Genomic DNA, 26,125 nt, shown 5'->3' with positions numbered 1-26,125 from the left:
TGGGGCAGGGAAGGAGTATAGGAGAGGAGATGTTTGTGATGAGGGAGGGGGAAGGGGGAGACGGCGAGGGGGTATTTGTTGGTCCTTGATCTGTATTATTTTCTATTTGTGATTTATAAACAACAGTTGTTACATTATATTGTTCCTTTTTATACTTTAACAAAAAGATTTAAATATAAAATCATAACTGTTTGAGGCTTGTGTGGATGGGGACAGAGCTCCTGGGGACGGGGCCGTTTTGTGGCTTTGATGTTGTGGAGGTTGAGGGCATCAGATATAGTGTTGATGGGGCTCAACAGTGTGTATGCATAGACTTTAATGCATGTTATTTACATAGAAACATGACGGCCCATCCAGTCTGCCCATCCTCCGCAACCACTAACTCTTCCTTTTCCTAAGGGATCCTACGTGCTTGTCCCATGCTTTCTTAAATTCTGACGCAAGTAGCACAATGTTTAAAATTTTAATTATTGAACTGTAAACACAATCTTAATACTTAATATATATCCTTAAACAAAATTGATGGTGTACCTTGACAATGTTTGCACCTTGTAAGTGTGCCGCGAGGTGAAAAAGGTTGAAAATCACCAGGTAGAATATCTAAGCATACAAGAAGGTTCTCCCTGAAGCATTTCTTAGATACATTCTAGACCTCTTTGAAGTGATTTGAAATTAAAATCAGAGTCAAGAACAGTTCTGTCAGGAAGCCAGTTTATTACAAGAACAGAATACTTAACTGCTTAGAACTTGTAATTTCACAAGAGTTAATAATTACAGATGTATTAAGTTATGTCCAATAAAAAAAGGTATCATCTTATTTTCTTTTCCATGTTTTGTTTTGTTTCTATAGATATATCACTAAAACCACAGTGTGATTTCTGAGGCTCTTCTGTTTGTCAAAGTAATCAAACGGAATAACACTCACTTACAGTAGAGGCCTGCAAACATTCACAGTGCCCCATATACAGTGGTTTATGTCCAGTAACACCCATCACCCTTAAGAATTAAAATTTTCTGGCTGTGTTAAAAGATATCAAATGGCTCCACAGTAATCTTGCCACAAGCTATGAGCAGTTGTTTTGTAGATACTGTAAACAATGATTATTCACAGCCTATCTGACATTTCATGTAATGAAGCACCATATTCTATTTTTTCCCCAAAGGCAGGGAGGATGAGAGGCTGGGAGTGGGAATGCTGGGGATCTTTTTGTCTTCTGGAATCCAGCCTGAGTTGATCACACAAATCTCCAAGCAGACACCATCACTAAAACTTGTCTTGGGTTCAGAGGGGTAATTGGAGGACGAAAGACAGCAAGACAAAACCCTTAAAGAAGACAAAAGCACAAGAACTTAAACACAGGCTCTTGACAAGTGACGCATATTTCAATTTTCTCTTTGGACCACTCTCGTGATCCTTAAAATGATTTCTTTTCAGGTGATAGCTAACATACTTTAAATTCATAACATTAATCAGCCTAGGGCAATGGTTCCCAAACCAGATTCTGAACCTTGCATGACGTAGCTATAATTCGGGTTCCTCTTTCCCACATGCATCACTTTGCACTTGCTCACATTAAACGTGATCTGCCATTTAGACGCCCAGTATCCCAGTCTCGTAAGGTCCGCTTGTAACATAGTAACATAGTAGATGATGGCAGAAAAAGACCTGCACGGTCCATCCAGTCTGCCCAACAAGATAAACTCATATGTGCTACTTTTTGTGTATACTGTGAAGGGGAGGATAAGGGTTTTGAACAGATGGAAGTGGAGGGGGGAGAAAGGAGGCGGCTCAAGAGCCGAGGGAGACAGAGCAGAGCCTTACCTTTAATCATTCCTCAGGGAGAGAGAGAGAGAGAAGGGAAAAGATAGTGCCCCCTAGAAAATGGAGGTGGGAGAAGGACTACATTTCCCAGCATCCCCGGGGAAAACCCTGGCATAGGGATTATTGGCCCCAGCATTCCCCGGGAGAAGGCTCTGACAAGGCAAGGGAGGGGCACCTGGAACATACTCAAGTAAGAGAGGAACAGCCGCCCAGAGTGGAGGAGAATGAGCCCATGGACTGGCAAGCTGCTGGAGAGAAGGAGCAGGAGGCAGGCTCTGAGGAACCCATGGACCTTTCTGCCTGGGCTCATGCCTTGAAAGCTAAACTGAAAAACCAGGTGAACTCTTGGTGTCACAGCTGGGCTGAAAGTGGAAAGGGGAAAGGTCATGCGGGAGAAGGGTCAGTGAAGTAATAGAGTGACCCAGAAAGGGTGGGATCTTTTCCTCTTTCCCAAAAGAGTTCAGGCTGTGTTCTTTCAGACTGTGTGTCTGAACTGAGTGCTAAGGCATTAAGCACTGTGGATTTTGAACTGTTGGGAAAACAAACCTTCTTTTGGGTGGGGGAGAGGAAAGTAAGCTACAATGTTTTTTCCTTTTGTGGGCTGAGGCCCACAGAACTGTGTGTTTTGAACTGTTTGCAGAAACCCCATGGGGGTGGACAAGATACAGGGATTCTTTTTGGGGTGTGAAGTTGGACTACAGAGGAACCTATCTGTGGGGACTGTTAATTTGGCTCCAACTGATTTGTGCAGCAGCTGGAAGGGGACGTGTTTATGTTTCTGCTGTACCTGGGCCCTGAGAGGAAAACAGGAGCAATTGTTTTGAAGGGCTGCAGGATTCCTTTTGAAAGTTACTGAACAGTGAATCCATGACAATAAAGGAGCTTGGTGACTTTTACCTTTTTGGAGTTTATTTTCTTTGAGCCCTGCCCTGTGGACTGCAGTGGGCCGGGAGGCTGAGTGGCCAGGGTGGAGGCAAGATCCCGAAGACCCTCAGGCGGAGGGAAGGATCTTTCACAATACCTTACCTTGATTTGTATCTGCCATTTTCAGGGCACAGACCGTAGAAGTCTGCCCAGCACTAGCCCCGCCTCCCAACCACCAGCCCTGCCTCCCACAACCGGCTCCACCACCCAATCACGGCTAAGCTTCTGAGGATCCATTCCTTCTGAACAGGATTCCTTTATGTTTATCCCATGCATGTTTGAATTCAGTTACTGTTTTCATCTCCACCACTTCCTGCGGGAGGGCATTCCAAGCATCCACTACTCTCTCCGTGAAAAAATACTTCCTGACATTTTTCTTGAGTCTGCCCCCCTTCAATCTCATTTCATGTCCTCTCGTTCTACCGCCTTCCCATCTATAGAAAAGGTTCATTTGCGGATTAATACCTTTCAAATATTTGAACGTCTGAGCAAGTGCAAGGTGATGCATGTGGGAAAAAAGAACCCGAATTATAGCTACGTCATGCAAGGTTCCACGTTAGGAGTTACGGACCAAGAAAGGGATCTGGGTGTCGTCGTCGATAACACACTGAAACCTTCTGCTCAGTGTGCTGCTGCGGCTAAGAAAGCGAATAGAATGTTGGGTATTATTAGGAAAGGTATGGAAAACAGGTGTGAGGATGTTATAATGCCGTTGTATCGCTCCATGGTGCGACCGCACCTTGAGTATTGTGTTCAATTCTGGTCGCCGCATCTCAAGAAAGATATAGTAGAATTGGAAAAGGTGCAGCGAAGGGCGACTAAAATGATAGCGGGGATGGGACGACTTCCCTATGAAGAAAGACTAAGAAGGCTAGGGCTATACAGCTTGGAGAAGAGACGGCTGAGGGGAGACATGATAGAGGTATATAAAATAATGAGTGGAGTGGAACAGGTGGATGTGAAGCGTCTGTTCATGCTTTCCAAAAATACTAGGACTAGGGGGCATGCGATGAAACTACAGTGTAGTAAATTTAAAACAAATCGGAGAAAATTTTTCTTCACCCAACGTGTAATTAAACTCTGGAATTCGTTGCCGGAGAAAGTGGTGAAGGCGGTTAGCTTAGCAGAGTTTAAAAAGGGGTTGGACGGTTTCCTAAAGGACAAGTCCATAAACCGCTACTAAACGGACTTGGAAAAATCCAAAATTCCAGGAATAACATGTATAGAATGTTTGTACATTTGGGAAGCTTGCCAGGTGCCCTTGGCCTGGATTGGCCGCTGTCGTGGACAGGATGCTGGGCTCGATGGACCCTTGGTCTTTTCCCAGTATGGCATTACTTATGTACTTATGTACTTATATGTATCATATCACCCCTGTTTCTCCTTTCCTCCAGGGTATACATGTTCAGGTCAGCAAGTCTCTCCTCATACGTCTTCTAACGCAAATCCCATACCATTCTAGTAGCTTTTCTTTGCACCGCTTTGATTCTTTTTACATCCTTAGCAAGATAAGGCCTCCAAAACTGAACACAATACTCCAGGTGGGGCCTCACCAACGACTTGTACAGGGGCATCAAAAGTACCATTTGTTGCCTGTAGACCAAAGGATCATCTACAAAATAGCAGTTTTGACTTTTAAAGCTCACCGTTTTGGCTATCCAGAATATCTAGCTAATCTCACTTTCCCCCTATACTCCAACTCATATTTTGCGTTCACTGAATGACCATCATCTTGTCCTTCCTGGACCGAGACTTGCTCACTAGGAGTTGACTAGACGTAGTGCTTTTTTTTCCTCTCTCTCACTGCATATCTGGAATGGTCTACCACTACAAGTTCATAGTATTCTTGAGTTTAAAAGCTTTAAGACAGAGTTGAAAACTTGGGGGCCATTTTACTAAGCCACGTATACGCGTCCTACGCACATTAATTTAGAACTACTACCCGGCTACTGTGTAGCCCAGGCAGTAATTTCATTTTTTACGTGCATCCACTACGCACGCTGGAAAATTTTCCTGTGCGCAGTGCTAACCGGGCAATAATTGGAATTGTATGCGTTATGATTACTGTCCGGTTAACGCGCGAGACCTTACCACTAAGTCAATGGGTGGCAGTAAGGTCTCGGGCCCAAAATGGGTGTACACCAATTTTCACTTTGCCGCACGTCCATTTTCGTCCCCCCCCCCCCCCAAAGGATTTTTTTTTGCAGGTGCACTGAAAAATGGACCTGAGTGCGTCCAATATGCGCATCTATTTATTTATTTATTATTACATTTGTACCCTGCACTTTCCCACAGAAGCAGGTACAATGCAGCTTACACCTTAGTAATTTTTCACAATCCTCCCGCGATTTAATGACTTTGAATAACTTTGTGTCATCAGCAAATTTAATTACCTCACTAGTTACTCCCATCTCTAGGTCATTTATAAATATGTTAAAAAGCAGCGGTCCCAGCACAGAGCCCTGGGGAAACCCACTAACTACCCTTCTCCATTGAGAATACTGTCCATTTAACCCTACTCTCTGTTTTCTATCTTTTAACCAGTTTTTAATCCACAATAGAACACTACCTCCTATCCCATGACTCTCCAATTTCCTCTGGAGTCTTTCATGAGGTACTTTGTCAAACGCCTTCTGAAAATCCAGATACACAATATCAACCGGCTCCCCTTTATCCACATGTTTGTTCACCCCTTCAAAGAAATGTAGTAGATTGGTGAGGCAAGATTTCCCTTCACTAAATCCATGTTGACTTTGTCTCATTAATCCATGCTTTTGAATATGCTCTGTATTTTGTTCTTAATAATAGTCTCTACCATTTTGCTCGGCACCCACGTCAGACTCACCGGTCTATAATTTCCTGGATCTCCTTTGGAATCTTTTTAAAAAATCAGCGTTACATTGGCCACCCTCCAATCTTCCGGTACCACGCTCGATTTTAAGGATAAATTACATATTTCTAACAATAGCTCCACAAGCTCATTTTTCAGTTCTATCAGTACTCTGGGATGGATACCATCCAGTCCAGGAGATTTGCTACTCTTCAGTTTGTAGAACTGCCACATTACATCCTCCAAGTTTACAGAGAAATCATTAAGTTTCTCCAACTCATCAGCTGCGAATACCATTTCCGGCACCGGTATTCCACCCAAATCTTCCTTGGTGAAGACCGAAGCAAAGAATTCATTTAACCTCTCCGCTACGGCTTTGTCTTCCTTGATCGCCCCTTTTACTCCTCGGTCATCCAGCGGTCCAACTGATTCTTTTGCCGGCTTCCTGCTTTTAATATACCTAAAAAATTTTTTTGCTATGTGTTTTTGCCTCCAACACAATCTTTTTTTTTAAGTCCCTCTTAGCTTTCCTTATCAGCGTTTTGCATTTGACTTGATGCTCACACCTAACAAATGGCAGTTAGGAGCACAAATACAGATACAGTACAGTCTTGATTATCTGACCTTCACTAATCCGACTATCCAGCATATTTATTTATTATTATTATTATTATTTATTTATTTATTTAGATTTTGCTCACACTTTTTTCAGTAGTAGCTCAAGGTGAGTTACATTCAGGTATTTTGGATATTTCTCTACCGCAGGAACTCACTTCCCATCCACGTCCTCTCCCGTCCTGCTCACTACTGCAATACCCTACCCACCCCCGTCCCTCACCACCTCACTATCTCTCCTATCCCCCTCCTCCTTCTTAGCTCTCAACCTTCAACACTTCCTTCCTGCCATTAACCCATCCCCATTCCTCCTAAGCGCATCCCGTCTTCATCACCTTCGTCGCCCTACCTCCCCCACCCTCCTCCGCACTCTCTTGCTCCTTCTCCTGCTATTCGCGGGAGACATCAATCCCAATCCAGGTCCCCCACACCTGTCTCCAATCTCATCTCTATTCTCTCCTCCCCCCCTCTTCCCTCCCCTTCTCGTGTGCCCTGTGGAATGCCCGCTCGGTCTGCAACAAACTTTCCTTCACCCATGATCTCTTCATCTCCCATTCCCTTCAACTGCTCGCCCTAACTGAAACCTGGCTTACCCCTGACGACTCTGCCTCAGTTGCGGCCCTATGCCATGGAGGTTATCTTTTCTCCCACACTCCCCGCCCAGTTGGCCACGGAGGAGGCGTCTGGTTTCTACTTTCGCCCCCCCTGTAGTTTTCAACCCCTCCTCCTACCGCAGTCTCACTGCTTTTCATCCTTTGAAGTTCACTCCGTCTATTCTACCCGCTGCCACTCAGAGTTGCAGTCATTTACCGCCCCCCTGATAAGTCCCCCTCTTCCTTCCTTACTTACTGACTTCGATGCCTGGCTCTCCGTTTTTCTTGAACCCTCATCTCCGTCCCTCATTCTTGGAGACTTTAACATACACGCTGATGACCCATCTGACTCTTACGCTTCTCAGTTCCTCACTCTGACATCCTCTTTCAACCTCCAGCTGAGCTCCACCACCCCTACTCACCAAACTGGCCATTGTCTTGACCTTGTCCTCTCCTCTACCTGCTCACCCTCCAATTTCTGCGCCTCAGCTCTTCCTCTCTCTGATCATCACCTGATCACCTTCACACTTCATCACCCTCCTCCTCAGTTCCGCCCAACACTAACCACTACTTTCAGGAATCTCCAGGCTGTCGGCCCTCCCACCTTATCCTCTAGTATCTCTAATCTTCTCCCTTCCATCATGTCCTCCGAGTCTGTCGACAAGGCTGTCTCTGCTTACAATGCCACTCTCTCCTCTGCTCTGAACACCCTTGCACCATCCATCTCCCGTCCCACAAGGCATACTAATCCCCAGCCCTGGCTGACCCCTTGCATCCGATTCCTGCTCCCGATCTGCTGAACACCTCTGGAGGAAATCTTGCACCCATACCGACTTCATTCATTACAAATTCATGCTATCCTCCTTCCAGTCCTCCCTATTCCTCGCCAAACAGGACTATTACACCCAACTGACTAATTCTCTCTGCTCCAACCCTCGTCGTCTCTTCGCCACACTTAACTCTCTCCTCAAAATGCCCTCCGCTCCCACCCCCCCCCCCCCCTCACTCTCTCCTCAATCACTGGCTGACTACTTCCGCGACAAGGTGCAGAAGATCAACCTCGAATTCACTACCAAGCCACCTCCTCCTCTTCACCCTTTAACCCACTCCCTCAACCAACCAACCCAGGCCTCCTTCTCCTCTTTTCCTGATATCACCGAGGAGGAAACCGCCCACCTTCTTTCCTCCTCGAAATGCACCACCTGTTCCTCTGATCCCATCCCCACCAACTTACTAAACACCATCTCTCCTACTGTCACCCTCCCCCCATCTGTCATATCCTCAACCTCTCTCTCTCCACTGCAAGTGTCCCTGACACCTTCAAGCATGCTGTAGTTACACCACTCCTCAAAAAACCATCACTAGACCCTACCTGTCCTTCCAACTACCGCCCCATCTCCCTCTTATCCTTCCTCTCCAAGATACTTGAACGTGCCGTTCACAGCCGCTGCCTTGATTTTCTCTCCTCTTATGCCATCCCCGATCCACTTCAATCCGGTTTTCGCCCTCTACACTCGACAGAAACGGCACTCACTAAAGTCTGTAATGACCTGTTCCTTGCCAAATCCAAAGGTCACTACTCCATCCTCATCCTCCTCTATCTATCCGCCGCTTTTGACACTGTCAATCATAATTTACTTCTTGCCGCACTATCCTCATTTGGATTCCAGGGCTCTGTCCTCTCCTGGTTCTCCTCTTATCTCTCCCATCATACCTTCAGAGTACATTCTCATGGATCTTCCTCGACCCCAATCCCTCTCTCTGTTGGAGTTCCTCAGGGATCTGTCCTTGGACCCCTTCTTTTGTCAATCTATACCTCTTCCCTAGGCTCGCTGATCTCATCTCATGGTTTCTAATATCATCTTTATGCTGACGACACCCAGCTTTATCTCTCCACACCAGACATCACTGTGAAAACCCAGGCCAAAATATCGGCCTGCTTATCCGACATTGCTGCCTGGATGTCCAACCGCCACCTGAAACTGAACATGGCCAAGACCGAGCTCATTGTCTTTCCACCCAAACCCACTTCTCCTCTCCCGCCACTCTCTATTTCAGTCGATAACACCCTCATCCTCCCCGTCTCATCAGCCCGCAACCTCAGAGTCATCTTCGACTCCTCCCTCTCCTTCTCTGCACATATCCAGCAGACAGCCAAGACCTATCGCTTCTTTCTCTATAACATCAGCAAAATTTGCCCTTTCCTCTCTGAGCACACCACCCGAACTCTCATCCACTCTCTCATTAGCTCTCGCTTTGACTACTGCAACCTACTCCTCACTGGCCTCCCATTTAACCATCTATCCCCCCTTCAATCCGTTCAGAACTCTGCTGCGCGTCTTATCTTCCGCCTGGACCGATATGCTCATATCACCCCTCTCCTCAAGTCACTTCACTGGCTTCCAATCAGGTACCACATACAGTTCAAGCTTCTCCTACTTACCTACAAATGCACTCAATTTGAAGCCCCTCATTACCTCTCTACCCTCATCTCTCCTTAAGCTCCTACCCATAACCTCCGCTCACAGGACAAATCTCTCCTCTCAGTACCCTTCTCCACCACTGCCAACTCCAGGCTCCGCCCTTTCTGCCTTGCATCACCCTATGCTTGGAATAAACTCCCTGAGCCCATACGCCAAGCCCCCTCCCTGCCCATCTTCAAATCCTTGCTCAAAGCCCACCTCTTCAATGTCGCCTTCGGCACCTAACCATTATACTTCTGTTCAGGAAATCTAGACTGCCCCAATTTGATTGACTGCACTTTTTGGTCTTTAGATTGTAAGCTCCTTTGAGCAGGGACTGTCCTCTGTGTTAAATTGTACAGCGCTGCGTAACCCTGGTAGCACTTTAGAAATGTTAAGTAGTAGTAGAAGTAGTTCTCTGTCGCAGGAGGGCTCACAATCTAAGTTTGTACCTGAGGCAATGGAGGGTTAAGTGACTTGCCGAAGATCACAAGGAGCGGCAGTGGGATTTGAACTGGCGACCTCTGGATTGCAAGACCGGTGCTCTAACCACTAGGCCACTCCTCCACAGACCCCCCCCCCCCCCCCCCATATCATTGTGTGTATTTCTATTAAAAATCTTTCCTTTGGAACAACTTTTGAAAATCAGGAACTCTATGCATGCATTGTTTGAAGGATTTATGCAGTGTTTTCCATATCACCTGACTTTTCACTTATCTGACAATGGTCGGTCCCGTTTATGTCGTATAATGAAGACTATATTGTATTCTATAAAGCCACACCTAAATTCTAGGAACGCCCCGACCCACCCATGCCCCTCCCATGATCACACTCCCTTTGGAATTACATGCTATGAAATTTAGCAACACATGCTATACAATAAGGTGTAGGCCAGATATGCGTATAACTCCTAATTACTACTAATTAATTGATTACCACTTAATTAGCTAATTAGTTTATGCACAGATCTGTGATCCACACCCAAACTGGCACATACAACCTATGCAGAATCCAGCAGAGTGTGTCTAGTGACAAGATTCTTGTGAATACGGAAATAAGTGAGACTATATAGTTCTAATGATCGCCTTTCTTTGCCCCTCTGTATCAGTCTTTGTGCAATTTTCAGAATCATTTTTGAGTTAATAGTAAGCACATTTTCCCAGTATGCGTGTACAATGACCTGCACAGAGTGGAGATGGTGGTGGCGGTGGGGGGCTTAGAGTAGAATTCCAACACCACCCCAAGTTTGTATTTCTAAAACTTTTTTTTCCTTTGCTGTGTTTTGTTTTCACTGTGAAATGTACCTGCAAAAAACAAAAGGTAGAAATATCTGCTGCTACGTTTCCCGTGGGTAATTTTCAAAGTGAAACTCTTACCGGGTTGATTGCAATGGTGGGCTCATTTAGGTCCATGTTGAGCAGCGTGGGCAGAGTCAGTTCCACACTTAAGGCCTCTAAAATCAGAAAAAAAAAATATTCCGAATTAGCTCTCAATACCATGGTACTTGTAGGCTTAAGAATCCCTCTAGGCCATATGGTGTGGCAAAGACTTGTACGCATAGGCGCCGACTCCGTGAGTGCTGTGGGTACTCGAGCACCCCCAATATTTCACCTGCCGGAACTGGAAGTTCCCTTCGCCAGCCCGACCTGCCCGGTGCCCTCCCTATTCTCCCTGAGTCCTCCGCCGGTCTGTCCTCGCCTTCCTGCATGCCATCCAGAATTTTAAAAGTCATCTCACCTCGGGGTCCCGACGGCAGGAGTGAAAGGCGTGCAGGCTCAGTGCTTCAGCCTTCCCTTCTCTCTCTCTCTCTCAGCTCTGGTCCCGCCCTCATTTCCTGTTTCTGCAAGGGCGGGACCAGAGCTGAGAGAGAGAGAAGGGAAGGCTGAAGCGCCGAGCCTGCACGACTTTCTCACTGCTGCCGCCGGGACACCGAGGTAAGATGACTTTTAAAATTTGGAACTCGGAGGGAGGAGGGGAGGGGAGGAGGGGGAGGAGGGGAGGGGGAGGAGGGGGAGAGGAGAGGGAGGGGGAGGAGCACCCACAATCATTTTGAAAAGTTGGTTCCTATGCTTGTACGGCTAATTACCATTTAAATGCAACAGGTATGCATCCATCAGGGTATTGCCTATTAGACTCTGCAGCTCAGACACCTGTGAAAGGAACACAACTGGTGTTACAGCAGAAGCGCTGGGATTGCGTGGCAGGCAGCCCTATAGCGACTTGATTATTGTAAAAAGAAAGAAAGACTTGGGGGCCCTGTTTACTAAGCAGCGTTATAGGCGCTTTAACATTTTTAACGCGCGCTAACCATGTACGTGCCTACAATATCCCTATAGGCGCCTACATGGTTAGCGTGTGTGCTAAGTGAAAGCGCGCTAAAAACACTAACGCACCGTAGTACACGGAGCCCTTGGTTTTTTATTAATCGCTAGAGACTGGCTTGATGTAAGATTACACCAAAATGGGCAAATCAATATAACTAACAGTTAGTCCTGTGTTATGATTGGTTGAGGCTTTTAAAAGATGGTTTATTTATGTATTAGGATTTATTTACCGCCTTTTTGAAGGAATTCACTCAAGGCTTGGTGTACAGTAAGAATAGATCAAACATGAGCAACAGGCAGTTACAGAAGTAAAAATATTCAAATAACAATACAAAGTATGGCACAGTATACTTCTTACAATGTCAACACAATATGTAATAGAACATTCCATATCATCAAGCTGATCAATCCATAGACTGGTGGGTTGTGTCCATCTACCAGCAGGTGGAGATAGAGAGCAAACTTTTGCCTCCCTATATGTGGTCATGTGCTGCCGGAAACTCCTCACCAGTATGTTCTCTATCTCAGCAGGTGGTGGTCACACACAGCAGCAGCTCTGGCTAGGCCTCCAAGCCTAATCCTTAGGTTTGTTGAGGCCTGGGGTTGAGGGCTCTTTTGAGCAAGTGCAAACCTGGTGGTGCCAGGTCCCTCCTTTTCTCCCCCCTCCCGCTGGCTCCGTTTAAAAAAAAAAAAAAAAAATTTTAAACGTCTTTAAAGGCGTTTAATTCAACGTTTCTTTAAACGTTCATTGCAGCTACTCACTGGGACACCAGTTCGTTACAGCTCGGAGCGGCAAGCAGGTAATTTTACCTTTTTATAGCGGGCAGGGGGTTCCCCGATTCTTCTCCTCGTGGCATATGGCGTCGGAGGGCGAGGGCACAAAGGGTCGCTCCCCGGATCGCTGGAGCGCTTCTAGAGGGGATGCGGGGGTTTTACAACCTGATTCGCCCTTGATGGGTGACAGTTTAGTGACCGATGAATGTCCCGGTCGTTCCTCCGGCGTGGCGGTTTTTTCCCGCCATAAACGCCCATCCCCCGCTCCTCGCCTCCGCCATCTTGGCCGGCCACGCGGCTCGGACGGCTTCTTCGTGGGCCGCCCTTGAGGTTGGAGACATTAATGCCATGAACGCCCTTAATTTGGGCGACGGCACAAGCGGCTAAAGTTAAGCGCTGTTCTTCCCGCGCGGCTCCTTCGCGGAGTTTCGCGCCGGACGCCATTTTGGATGCGCAGCATGTCTCTCCCCCGCTATTGCGAGCGCCGGTTGAGAGTGCGTCTAGGGCTGTTGCCCAGGCTGCGGAAGTGCACAGTCTGGGGGGTTTCTCCCCCGAGTTTGTTTTGCTGCTGCATCAGGCTTTCCTCATGCAAAACGCTGCCCCTGCTCCCTCTTCTGATAAAGAGGTTGAGGTTCCCAGAGGTAAACGCCCTCGGGTTGATTTCCAGGCCTTGGAGGACTTTGTCTCCTCCGATGTAGATGAGGGCAGCGTGTCTGAGGTCTCCCAACGGTCCTTTGCGGATTCCTTGGAGGAGATAGATCCCCGCTCGGATGGAGCGGATGACCCCTCTGCAGCGCGGCTTTTTAGCCCAGAGGATTTGCCCAACCTGTTTTTACAGGCCATGGACACTTTGAAGATTTCCTCTCCGGAGGACGTCTCTCCCTCAGCCCCTGTTGGCTCTGCCATTATGCTGGGGACGAAGCGCCCGCCTAGATCCTTCCACGTGCATGATGCCATGCACACCTTAATTGCGGCTCAATGGGATGTCCCGGAAACGAGCCTTAAAGTGGCTAGGGCTATGTCCCGCCTCTATCCTTTGGCTGTGAGTGAACGTGAGGCCTATCTGTGGCCTACCGTGGATTCTTTAATCACTGCGGTGACTAAGAAAACGGCGTTGCCGGTGGAAGGTGGCACGGCCCTAAAGGACGCCCAAGACAGAAGATTGGAGGCGGCTTTAAGGTCGTCCTTTGAGGCAGCTGCTTTAAGTTTGCAGGCCTCAGTTTGCGGCTCCTATGTGGCCAGGGCGTGCCTGACTATGGTGCAGCGGGCTTCCCCCTCGGATCTTTCCTTGAGGGCTGATTGGCCGGCCCTGGAATCGGGCTTAGCCTATTTGGCAGACTTGCTGTATGATGTCTTGAGAGCCTCAGCTAAAGGCATGGCTCAGACAGTCTCTGCGCGGCGGTGGCTTTGGCTGAAACATTGGTCTGCTGACCACGCCTCTAAATCCCGCCTGGCTAGATTGCCTTTTAAAGGCAAGCTGCTCTTTGGGGTCGAGCTGGACAAAATCGTGACCGATCTCGGCACGTCTAAGGGCAAGAAATTACCAGAGGTCAGGGCTCGGGCTAGTACTCGTCCCGGTACCTCCAGAGGACGGTTGCTGGAAGCCCGTCGGTACCGCCCGGGCAAGTCGGGTTCCTCTGCCCCCTCTTCCTTCAAGAGGAATTTCTCCCCCAGCAGCATTCCTTTCGCAGAGACCGCCGTCCCGGAGGTGCTCCCTCCGGTCCTCCCCCAGGGTCTCGTACCCAATGACGGGGCCTTGGTCCACGCCCCAGTGCAGATTGGAGGACGGCTGTCCTCGTTTCTGGGCGAGTGGACCACTATAACTTCAGACGCGTGGGTGCTGGAAGTCATCAGAGACGGCTACAAGCTAGAGTTCTGCCAACCCTTAAGAGACGGGTTTGTACTCTCTCCCTGCAAGTCTCCGGTCAAGCTGTGGCAGTGCAGCAGACCTTGGACAACCTGATCCGCCTGGGTGCGGTCGTTCCGGTGCCAAAAAATTAGATTGGCAAGGGACGTTACTCCATTTACTTTGTGGTTCCAAAGAAAGGAGGTTCTGTCCGGCCTATCCTCGACCTCAAAGGGGTCAATCGGGCCTGGAAAGTGAGGCACTTTCGCATGGAGACTCTCCGCTCTGTTATAGCGGCAGTGAAGGCAGGAGAGTTCTTGGCTTCCTTGGACATCAGGGAAGCGTACCTGCATATTCCCATCTGGCCTCCTCTCCAACGCTTTCTGCGTTTTACAGTCCTGAGACGACACTTCCAGTTCAGAGCCCTCCCTTTCGGGTTGGCTACTGCTCCGCGGACCTTTTCCAAAGTAATGGGGGTCATAGCGGCCTTCCTGCTAAAGGAAGGAGTACAAGTCCATCCTTATCTGGACGACTGGTTGATCCGAGCCCCCTCTTATGCAGAGTGCGGCAAAGCTATGGACCGGGTAGTTGCTCTTGTGAGCTCCCTGGGATGGATCATCAACTGGAAGAAGAGCCAGCTGCGCCCGACTCAGTCCCTGGAGTATCTGGGAGTTCGATTCGACACCCAAGTGGGCAGAGTGTTCCTGCCAGACAATCGGATTGTCAAGCTTCAGGCTCAGGTGGACTAGTTCCTAGTAGCCTCTCCTATTCGGGCTTGGGACTACGTGCAGCTGTTGGGCTCTATGACGGCCACGATGGAAGTAGTGCCCTGGGCCAGGGCTCATATGAGACCACTACAGCTATCTCTGCTGCTGCGCTGGACTCCGATGTCGGAGGATTATGCTGTGCGCCTTCCCATGGACCCAGCAGTGCGCAAGGCGCTGAGCTGGTGGACGCAGACAGACAAGTTGTCTGCAGGATTGCCTCTGGTGACCCCGGAGTGGATTGTCGTCACGACAGACGCCTCTTTGATGGGCTGGGGAGCCCACTGCTTGGGAAGGACAGCGCAGGGGCTCTAGTCTCCTGCAGAGGCAAGTGGTCTATCAACCTCCTGGAACTCAGAGCCATTCGGTTGGTGTTATTGGAGTTCATCCCGGTACTGGTGTTGTAGCCTGTACGGGTCCTGTCGGACAATGCCACGGCTGTGGCCTATATCAACCGCCAGGGAGGTACCAAGAGCGCCCCTCTAGCCAAGGAGGCTATGAGTCTTTGCCAGTGGGCGGAAGCGAACCTGGAGCAGCTTTCAGCGGCCCACATTGCCGGAGTCATGAATGTCAAGGCGGACTTTCTCAGTCGCCATACCTTGGAGCCCGGAGAGTGGCAACTATCTGCTCAGGCGTTCTTGGACATCACGAAGCGCTGGGGCCAGCCGAGCCTAGATCTGATGGCGTCATCGGCCAATTGCCAAGTGCCGCGCTTTTTCAGCAGAGGACGGGACCCTCGATCCCTGGGAGTAGATGCTCTTCTCCAACAGTGGCCGACACAAGAGCTCCTCTATGTGTTCCCGCCCTGGCCCATGTTGGGCAGGGTGCTAGACCGGGTGGCAAAGCATCCCGGCAGGGTAATCCTGGTGGGTCCGGATTGGCCCAGACGTCCCTGGTATGCGGACTTGATCAGGCTCTCAGTCGACGATCCTCTGCGGCTGTCAGTGGAGCAGGGCCGGTTACATCAGGGTCCCGTGGTGATGGAGGATCCCTCTCCCTTTGGTCTTACGGCCTGGCTATTGAGCGGCAGCGTCTGAGGAAGAAGGGCTTCTCAGACAAGGTCATCGCCACTATGCTGAGAGCGAGGAAACGCTCTACTTCTACTGCTTACGCCAGGGTTTGGCGTATCTTTGCAGCATGGTGTGAAGCAGGCTCACTTTCTCCCTTCACTGCTCCAATTTCTTCAGTGTTGGCGTTCCTGCAAGAAGGTCTGGAGAAAGGCCTGTCGCTCAGTTCCCTTAAAGTCCAGGTAGCGGCTCTGGCTTGCTTCAGGGGCCGCCTGAAGGGTGCTTCCCTGGCTTCGCAGCCAGATGTGGTGCGCTTTCTCAAGGGAGTTAATCACCTGCGCCCTCCTCTGCACTCAGTGGTGCCTGCGTGGAATCTCAACCTGGTGCTAAGAGCATTGCAGAAGCCGCCTTTTGAACCCTTGTCGAGGGCATCTCTGAAGGACCTGACGTTGAAAGCAGTCTTTTTGGTGGCTATCACTTCAGCCAGAAGAGTTTCCGAGCTCCAGGCGCTCTCATGTCGAGAGCCTTTTCTGCAGTTCACTGAGGCAGGAGTGACTATTCGCACAGTGCCTTCCTTCCTGCCCAAGATTGTTTCTCGCTTCCATGTGAATCAGCAGCTCTGTCTCCCTTCCTTTCGTAGGGAGGACTACCCAGAGGAGTACTCTGCTCTTAAATATCTGGATGTGAGACGAGTCATCTTCAGATACTTGGAAGTGACCAATGATTTCCGGAAATCGGATCATCTGTTTGTCCTGTTTGCAGGTCCTCGTAAGGGTCTGCAGGCTGCTAAGCCTACAGTGGCAAGATGGGTCAAGGAAGCCATTGCAGCGGCTTATGTGGCCGCGGGGAAGGTGCCGCCTATCCAGCTGAAGGCTCACTCCACGAGAGCTCAGGCGGCCTCGATGGCAGAGGCCGGATCCGTCTCCTTGGAAGAGATATGCAAGGCGGCAACTTGGGCTTCGGCTCATACATTCTCCAAGCATTACCGTTTGACTGTGGCTGCACGGGCGGAGGCCCGGTTTGGAGCTTCAGTGTTGAGGTCAGGGATTTCAATGTCCCGCCCTGGGTGAGTACTGCTTCGGTACATCCCACCAGTCTATGGATTGATCAGCTTGATGATATGGAAGGTAAAATTATGTATAATCATACCTGATAATTTTCTTTCCATTAATCATAGCTGATCAATCCATAGCCCCTCCCAGGTATCTGTTCTGTTTTTATTCTGGTTGCATTTCAGGTTCAAGTTTAGTCTTCAGTTATTTCAGAAAGACTTCGTGTTCAAGTTCTTTCACTTGGATTCTTCAAGAGTTGAGACGAGTTTGTGTTACAGTGAGCTGCTGCATTCCTCTCCCCTCCGTTTTACGGGGCTGGATTGAGACATAAATTCTGCCGGCACTCCCTCCCGCTTCGTGCGGCTGTAGGGCAGCTTTGTACCCCTCCCGCTTCGGCGGTGTTAGGGTCAGTCAGCTCCTCCCGCGGTTGCGGTTGCAGGATAAGCCAGATCCCCCCGCATCGGCGGGTGTGGTGTCCCTCCCCCGCTCCGCGGGGATGAGCTGGACGGATTCCCCTCCCCCACTTGTGTGGGGATGAGCTGGGTTAATTCCCCTCCCCCGTTTCGGCGGTGGTGAGCTGGGCAGAGTGTCCCTTCGTGGGTGTAATTCTCTAAGTGCTGAGTCCTGCGGATGGAGCTTTGATATCGACATACTGAGGAGTTTCCGGCAGCACATGACCACATATAGGGAGGCAAAAGTTTGCTCTCTATCTCCACCTGCTGGTAGATGGACACAACCCACCAGTCTATGGATTGATCAGCTATGATTAATGGAAAGAAAATTATCAGGTATGATTATACATAATTTTACCTTTTAATTGATAGTGAAGGGTAAAGCAAAGATGGAACATATAGATAGGTAAGAGAGTAAGAGGAGTTAGAAAATAAGGTGACTAATTTAAAGAAAGGTGCACATGAGGTCAGAGATGGTTTAATATTATCTGTCCTGCTGCAGTATGTGCAGCCCCTGTCACTCCTTGTGTGTGTGAGACTAACAAGTTAGTTGCTTGCATGCTTTTTTTTTTTTTTTTTAATTTGTGGAAGAACTTAGTAGAAATATCAAAAAAGGAAGATAAGTATAATGTCAAGAGCCAAGCATTTAGAAAAAAACATAGGACTAGATTCTATATATGGTGACTAAATCTGCACGCGTAGCCAATTTTGCAAACGCAACTTAATTGTTTAACAGGCTAAACGGCACTGATCATTAGCCAATAACAAGCAATTATCATCACTAATTGGCACTAATTAGGATTTAAATGCATAAATTTCAAAGCATATTAAGTGGTCTGTGCAAATTCTGATATGTGGATCGCATAAGGGGGTGTGGCCATGGGAGGGACATGGGCGAGTTGTGGGTGGTTCCTGAAAATTACACTTACTTTGCCAGAACATGCCCGATTCATGTCTAAGTTAAGCGTGGGCATTTACCAGGGGTGTAGCTAGGTGGGGGCATGGGCCCCCACATATTTAGCCCTGGCCCCCCCTACTTTTGACCCCCCCCCCACCGATGACCCTCCCCCACCACTTTCGATTCCCCCTCCCCCAGCCGCCAGGTACCTTTGCTGGCGGGGGTCCCCAACCCCCGCCAGCTGAAATCTTCTTCAGCGCTAATCTCCGGCACTTTCGCTGATCTGTTTCTGTCAGTGCTGACATCCTGCGTGCATGTCCTGTATGTAGCCCCGTGCAGGACGTGCATGCAGGACGTCAGGAGTCAGAAACAGATCAGCAAAGGCGCTGGAGACCGACGCTGAAGAGGACTTTGGCTGGCAGGGGTTGGGGACCCCCGCCAGCAAAGCTTCCTGGCGGCGGCGACAGGGGAGGGTCGGCGGCAGGAGGGGGGGTCAAAAGTGGCGGGAATCAGCGGTGGCAGGGGGGTCGAAAGTGGTGGGGGGTCGATGGCTGGGTTGGTGGGCTAAACTGTGCCCCCCCCCCCACCTCGGGCTCTGGACCCCCTCCTGCCGAGGTCTGGCTACGCCCCTGGCATTTACACCAGGTTTTAGTTGGAATAAATGGCTGCACCTAAATTTTAGTCGTGGGACGGCTCTACGTGAATTCTATAATCCGCGCTAACCTTTAGGTGAGGGTTATAGAATACCACTAAACTTGTTTGTTTGTTTTTTAGCACCATATATATACATTAAGACTATGGTACATCAAGGTGAGCAATTCTTCCCAAAGTATAGCAGTTTTAACCCATGTTGTTTCCCCCCAACCCCAGTTCCCCCTAACTACTCCCCCTCCCCAACTTTTTCCCTGCTTCTTAACCCAACATTGAGACATAGTCCGGGCACTGTGAACTGTTTCTAAGCTGTCCTGCTGCAAAAATATTTAATTTTCAATTATTCTTGAAGTAATACGTTTGTTTGGTGGGGGGTTCAGATTCATATGTAAAGAAATTCATTTCCCTCCCTGAAGCAGTTTTTTTTTTTTTTGCAAAACTTAGACCATGTTGGGAGCTCACTAATAAACTATGTTTTTTTTTGGGGGGGGGGAGGGGGGTTACAAATTTTTGGTTTATATTTTTTGGGGGGAGGGGGGGTTACAAATTTTTGGTTTATATATATATATATATATATATATATATATATATATATATATATATATATGCAATGATAAGAAATTTCAGACCATATAGTCCATACGAGCACAAAAATCCATTTTTTTAATTTGATCTAAAATTGCCAATCTGTAAAACTCCTCTTGACTAGTGATCATGTGATCCAGTCCTGGGATTCACTGGTCATGGCTTGTGATTTTTCCAGTCACAGGGAAGTTTCTTTGTTTCTAATGGCAGCTCTGTTCTGCTCATTTGAAGAAGATTTTGAGAGGGGGAGTTATGGAGGACAGGTGGCATTGCAGGGTATGGAAATGAGTCTCCTTCTGAGCAATACAGCATTTCAGAAAATCAGCATATAGGACCTCAACCTTTCTGACCCACAGAGTGGGATACTTCAGATCTGACCAGCATAAACATGTCCATAATGTTCCCTCGTCATAGCATTCATACATTGTGGGTAACTTCTGAAGAAGGGAAAGGGAAATGGGACTTGATATACCATTTCTCTGTGGTTTTTTGCAACTACATTCACAGTGGTTTACATGGTATATACAGGTACTTATTTGTACCTGGGGGGGGGGGGGGCAATGGAGAGTTAAGTGTTTTGCCCAGAGTCACAAGGAGCCAGGGGCGTACGTAGCCAGACAACAAGAAGTGGGTGGGCACCAAATGTTCTCCCCTACCACCACTAAAAGACATCTCAGCTGACAGGAAAATGCTTCTTTCCACCTGGCAGTCTGCAGCAGGCATGCGCTGAAAACTGAACATGCGCAGGTGCCAGTATTGTGGAGAGTAGCGTTTTCATTACCATCAGGGGGAAGTCTTCAGCTGGTAGAGCTTGGGATCTCCACCAGCTACCACTAAACATGTGCTACTGTTGGGTGGACCTGAGCCCTAAGTGGATCCCCAGGATCAAGGTCTGCTGCACTAACCACTAGGCTACCTGGGGGGAGGTGGCTTTTGCAATGCTGTACTATAACATCATCTTGGGAAATTTTTCATGTTAATTGAAGAAACGGGATCACAGATTGCAGAACCCAGGCCAGGTTCTGTTTATTATAAGAGTTGACATACCGCAAAGGGGTTCAAAATCAGTATCTAAAGAAAAGGAACACAGTGGGGCTATTAAACCAGTAAACCAGAGCTTGCAAAGCACACACCTTCCAGAGTTGAGTTTTGCTATGCTACCTCACAATTTTCATTCAACAAGGGTAAAAACCAAAAACTTGCAGTGAAGACAGTAGTTCTCAGAGCCTGGGCCACTTTGCCTTTTGAATGTAAATTTTAGCTTTCTAATTTGAAATGAGAGGACCAGAGACAGGTTAGAAGGAGATATAGGAAAGAATAGGGGCCATCTAGGTGTTAATCTGTTGGGAGATCACAATTCAATATGCTAAATGCCACTTAGGGGGTAACTTCCAAGTTGTGGCTGAAAGACTCTTTGTCTCTGAAAAAAAAAAAAAGAAGTTATTTCAATCACTTCTACTGACAAAAACATTCCTTGGACCTTATGGGATACACCCAGGACCCTTGAAAACTCACATCTATGGAGCCCATGGCAGATGTTTGCAGGCTAAAAGAAAGATCCCTGGAGAAAAAAAAAAGAAAAATTAAGAGTTAAATGCCAATCGTTGTCATCTCATTACTTATACAAGCTAATCCCATAGCCCAAGACTGGTGATCTCATCAGTATGTACAAACAGAGGGCCAGATGCACTAAACTTAACGAGCCATTAACGAGCAAGTAGTAAACCCTGGCATGCACTAAAGGCTTCTCCCAGCCATTTTCCCATCACGGTAACAGCTAACGAAAACGGAATGCAGATGAGCAAATTAGTATTATAATGTGTAGAAACCATATTGTAATGAGATGCGCTACCATTTTCCGATTCCCTTACCGTGGAAACCCCTAACGGGAGGTCTGCACCTCTCGTTGGAGCTGCTGTGAGGGAATTGGAAAGGGAAAAAAAACATCCAAGGGCTCGTCAGGGATGTAAAACACGAGCTGGACGTCTTCCTGCAGCTTTAGTGATGGGCGTCCTTCTTGGACGTGTTTTTCTTATATGCAATTAGGAAGCACTTCTCTGAAGAAGAAAAAAAAAGGACGTCCCTGTTTTTCTTACCTGCCTAAACTGACCACAAGCACAGTTCTCTCAACAGTCCCCTCCAAGGTTGTTTTCAGCTTGCGCCCCCCCCCCCCCCCCCCCCACAAGATCGGAACGTGCGAGGACGTCCAAATCAAAACTTTTTGGATGTCCCGCCCTCCAGGTCTCTCTCAGCCAATCCCAGCGTGTTTAGCTGTTAGCAGTATCAGCTAAACGCGCTGTGATTGGCTGAGAGAGACCTGGAGGGAGGGTAGGGTTACCATTTTGTGTCCTCTGAAAAAGAGGACACATGTCACGCCCCCTGGTCCGCCCCATCACGCCCCCTGCCCCACCCTGCCCCTTTTGGATCCTCGTTCCGCCCCCTATTCCCCTCCCCGTCACATAGTCCCCTCCCCCGCCCCGTCACATACCCCCCCCCCGTGCCCCCCTGTCACATGCTCCCCCCCCCCGTCACATACCTCCCCCCCTCACTTACTATCTAGCCCTGGTGGTCTACCACCTCATTTTGAACTAAAGGTTCACATTATGACATTATGAGACCTTTTCCCCTCTCACTGAATGAGCAGTTTGGAGTGGTACATATAACTGCTTTTGAACTGGACTATGTTGGCACATTTAGACTGGACAGAACTTATGCATGAAGGAGCCCCTATAGACAGCCCCTCCAAATATGACACCATTAGTACTAATGATGAAACCAATCCTTCCTCTTTGTACATCCGTATGCTGCACAAGCGACCATGTCTGAAAATATAACTGAGATTAAATAAAAATGCTACCAACAATAAAGAACGACAACAACGAGGATGCAGCAGCTCATAGGTTTGCTTTCTTTGTTTTGAGTGTACCAGATGATGGCTGCGCGAGGAAGAGGAAACAGAGGCTAACCTAAGTGACTTCAATGTTTTGACGTCATGCCGTCTCCAGTTTTTTTCTTCAGTCCCCTTGGTTTTCATTGCCGTGTGGACACACCCACTTACGCTGGACGGCATGATGACATCTAATTTTTTTAAACCTGCGAGCGCCTTTTTTTTTTCTTATTTTGTTCCCTGACGCTGGATTCAGAGAGCCTGTAAGTTGTTACAACAATGTGCTTTACATTTGGTCGTTTTGTATAGCTTGATGCTGTCTGGCTTCATATGGTACTCGGGGGTGAATGAGAAGGCTGCTCCTTTGCTCGCTAGGATCGGGGATTGATTTTCCACCTTCCTCGTTCGAGCTTCGAGGAAATGACGTGTCCCATAGCAGTCGGAAGTGCAGTGCTGGTAACGGACGCGACAGCTACACTGTTGGAGCCAGGGAGAGCGCAAGAACAGGGGAAGGAGTATGGCGCTGATACTGACCCGTTTTTCATAGTAAATGAAAGGCGGAGTTGGCGGACCCTCTCGGCAACGGCCGCGTTACAGGATCGCGGTAGGTAGGGTTACCATTCGTCCCGACGAAACCCGGACAAATCGGGGAAATGCGGAAATCCGCCCGGACTCCCCACGGCGCCCTCAAAAAGAGGACATGTCCGGGGAAATCCGGACGAATGGTAACCCTAAGGGAGGGACATCCAAAAAGTTTTGATTTGGACGTCCTTGCACGTTCCGATCCTGTGGGGGGGGGGGGGGGGGGCTCAAGCTGAAAACATTGCAGGTAGGAAAACACGTCCAAGAAGGACACCCATCACAAAAGCTGCAGGAAGACTTCCAGCTCGTGTTAGACATCCCTGACTAGCACTTGAATGTTTTTTTTCTTCACAGAAGTCCTTCCTAATTGCCTGATGTAAGCCTGCCTTTAACATGCAAAGCAGTAAACAATGGAAATGTTACACAAGCCAAGAGAAGTAGCACTTAAATTAACTGGGGCTCTTTTCAGCACTGTTTCTCTTCTGAGGTTCAGGCTGCTGACAAGTTTCCTGCTCGTCAGGGACGTCCTTTTTTTGTTGTTGTTTTTTGAGTGAAGGACGTCCTTGACATAACGCTTGGCTGCTCTGCGCATGCTCCACCGGCCGACTGGCCGACTGTTTACCGATGGAATAGAGAATGCAAGTCAGCTACAATGAGCAGCTCATTTGCATTCCTTTTCCTTGATGCATGCCCGTTCCTTACCGATTCGCTAAGGGAATCGGTAAGGGAAAGGCTCTAACAATATTTTAGTGCATCTTCCCCAGAGAGTTAATATGCCTGTGTACTCTCTATGTATTGTCTGCAGCTCCACCCCTGCTCCTCCTAAATAACACCCCATAAGTATGTGTGATAGTTTCAAAAAGAGTTCCCCCTTAAAGTCTACAAAACGTAGAAGCAGCAGTAGGCCCATGGGAATGTTCTAGATTGTAAGCTCTATTGGCAAGGACTGTCTCTCTGTGTCAGGTGTTCAGCGCTGCGTGCGTCTGGTAGCGCTATACAAATGCTAATAATAATAATAATTTCCCTTTGTGAGACTTGGCTGATCTGCTTTACAGCTGGCATGAGAGAAAACCAACATAGATGTAATTACCCGATCAGAACTGCAGAGGACCAAAGCTTCCCGTGGACAACCTGAAGGGTGACCCTCAAAAGGACATCCTATAAAGAGAAGAAATTGTCAGTCAGTGAAGGACGCTGGACTGAACCAGTTTTGATGGTCCTGGTTCATCACTGATGAAGGCCTACCGTGCTGAGTGAGGGCCAGCAGGCAGCCTGGATTAACCAGTGCAGGGCATGAGCCTCCCTGCCTGTAGGAGAAGCCATGTCCCCGACCTTTGTGTTTCCTCGTGGAGCGGGTGTACCCTCCTGTTTCTAATCTTGTCTGTCTCCTTGCCTCATGTCTGATTGGCCCTCACCATTAACTGTGACACTGGTAACATCAGTGGTAGGGATGGTCAGCCCCAAAATGTTCGTTTTCTTTGGCTTCCCATGTTGTTTGCAGCATTGCTCATTTTTGTTTTATTTATTTATTTATTTATTTATGACATTTATATCCCACATTATCCCAAACAAGTTTGAGTTCAATGTGGCTTATAATAAACAGTATTGGATCCATGTTATGTGTATTAGTCTCCCTGTGGTGATTGGGTTTTGTTAGTAAAGAAGACAGTGAGTTTTTTAGATCAATTGGTTTTCCTCACATAATTGTGAGTTTTTTTTTACTTTGATCTGTTTTTCTCCTGTTTCCTCTTTACATTGGGACCTATGATATTACTCTACTCCTATTATATATAGGGTTATTTATTTTTATTACACTTAACCATCTATCCGTTCAGAACTCTGCTGCGCGTCTTATCTTCCGCCTAGACCGATATGCTCATATCACCCCTCTCCTCAAGTCACTTCACTGGCTTCCGATCAGGTACCGCATACAGTTCAAGCTTCTCCTACTTACCTACAAATGCACTCGATCTGCAGGCCCTCATTACCTCTCTACCCTCATCTCCCCTTACGTTCCTACCCGAAACCTCCGCTCACAGGTCAAATCCCTCCTCTCAGTACCCTTCTCCACCACCGCCAACTCCAGGCTCCGCCCTTTCTGCCTCGCCTCACCCTATGCTTGGAATAAACTCCCTGAGCCCATACGCCAAGCCCCCTCCCTGCCCATCTTCAAATCCTTACTCAAAGCCCAACTTTTCGATGTCACCTTCGGCACATAACCATTATACCTCCATTGAGGAAATCTAGACTACCCCAACTTGACATTTCGTCCTTTAGATTGTAAGCTCCTTTGAGCAGGGACTGTCCTTCTTTGTTAAACTGTACATCGCTGCGTAACCCTAGTAGCGCTCTAGAAATGTTAAGTAGTAGTAGTAGTAAATATAAATTTTTTCAGGCCCCCCCCACACCCATAAAACTGTCATTCCAAAACATCTAATCTTGTATCTTTAATATTTTTCAAGAAAAAAAAATAAGTTTTAACCCAGATATCCTTCAGTAAACAACTGAGGGGCGTAGATATCAATGTGGGCTACCATTAAGATGTGTTATTTTAACACTAACTTGTGCTGTTTTAGCACAGGTCCCATTTTATGCAATGAGACCCAGATACTAATAACTGGGATCAACAGTAAAATAACACATTAATGGTAGCCCAGATTGATGATGTCATCCATGTAGATATACTTGACACCTAAATGCCTGACAACACAACCCAAGGAATAAAGAAATGCATTGATCAGTATAGGTGACAATGGGGACCCTTGAGGAACACCCCACTTAATCTGATCCTATAATCTGACCTTAAGAATCTTTTTAAAAGACCACAAGCCAATCAAGGGCACCCTTATAATTCCTAAATTGTGTAGTCTCTGCAACATCAATGCATAATCTAGACAAGCTACTGTATAGGGCCTCATAAATACCCTACTTTTACTCAATTGATACCATTTACATGCAGATTTATTTATTTAGATTTTGCTCACACCTTTTTCAGTAGTAGCTCCAGGTGAGTTACATTCAGGTACACTGGATATTTCTCTGTCCCAGGAGGGCTCA

At 47.9% G+C, this 26,125-nt stretch overlaps 1 protein-coding gene across 1 annotated transcript in view; it reads right to left on the bottom strand.

Moving 5' to 3' along the window:
- Window positions 1-1,248: 1,248 nt before the first annotated feature.
- Window positions 1,249-26,125, bottom strand: part of LOC115466289 (BPI fold-containing family B member 2-like) — a 97,512-nt gene continuing 72,635 nt past the window's right edge. The window contains exons 12-16 of the mRNA XM_030197488.1: window positions 24,159-24,226; window positions 21,115-21,160; window positions 11,333-11,396; window positions 10,623-10,699; window positions 1,249-1,324 (exon numbers count right to left, since the gene is read on the bottom strand). Coding sequence (XP_030053348.1) covers window positions 1,283-1,324; window positions 10,623-10,699; window positions 11,333-11,396; window positions 21,115-21,160; window positions 24,159-24,226 — 297 coding nt within the window. The 3' untranslated portion in view covers window positions 1,249-1,282. The remainder of the gene's footprint in view (window positions 1,325-10,622; window positions 10,700-11,332; window positions 11,397-21,114; window positions 21,161-24,158; window positions 24,227-26,125) is intronic.

Source organism: Microcaecilia unicolor, chromosome 1 (assembly GCF_901765095.1).
Source record: "Microcaecilia unicolor chromosome 1, aMicUni1.1, whole genome shotgun sequence".
Classification (NCBI taxonomy): Eukaryota; Metazoa; Chordata; class Amphibia; order Gymnophiona; family Siphonopidae; genus Microcaecilia; species Microcaecilia unicolor.
This window is presented reverse-complemented; position numbering and strand designations above follow the sequence as displayed.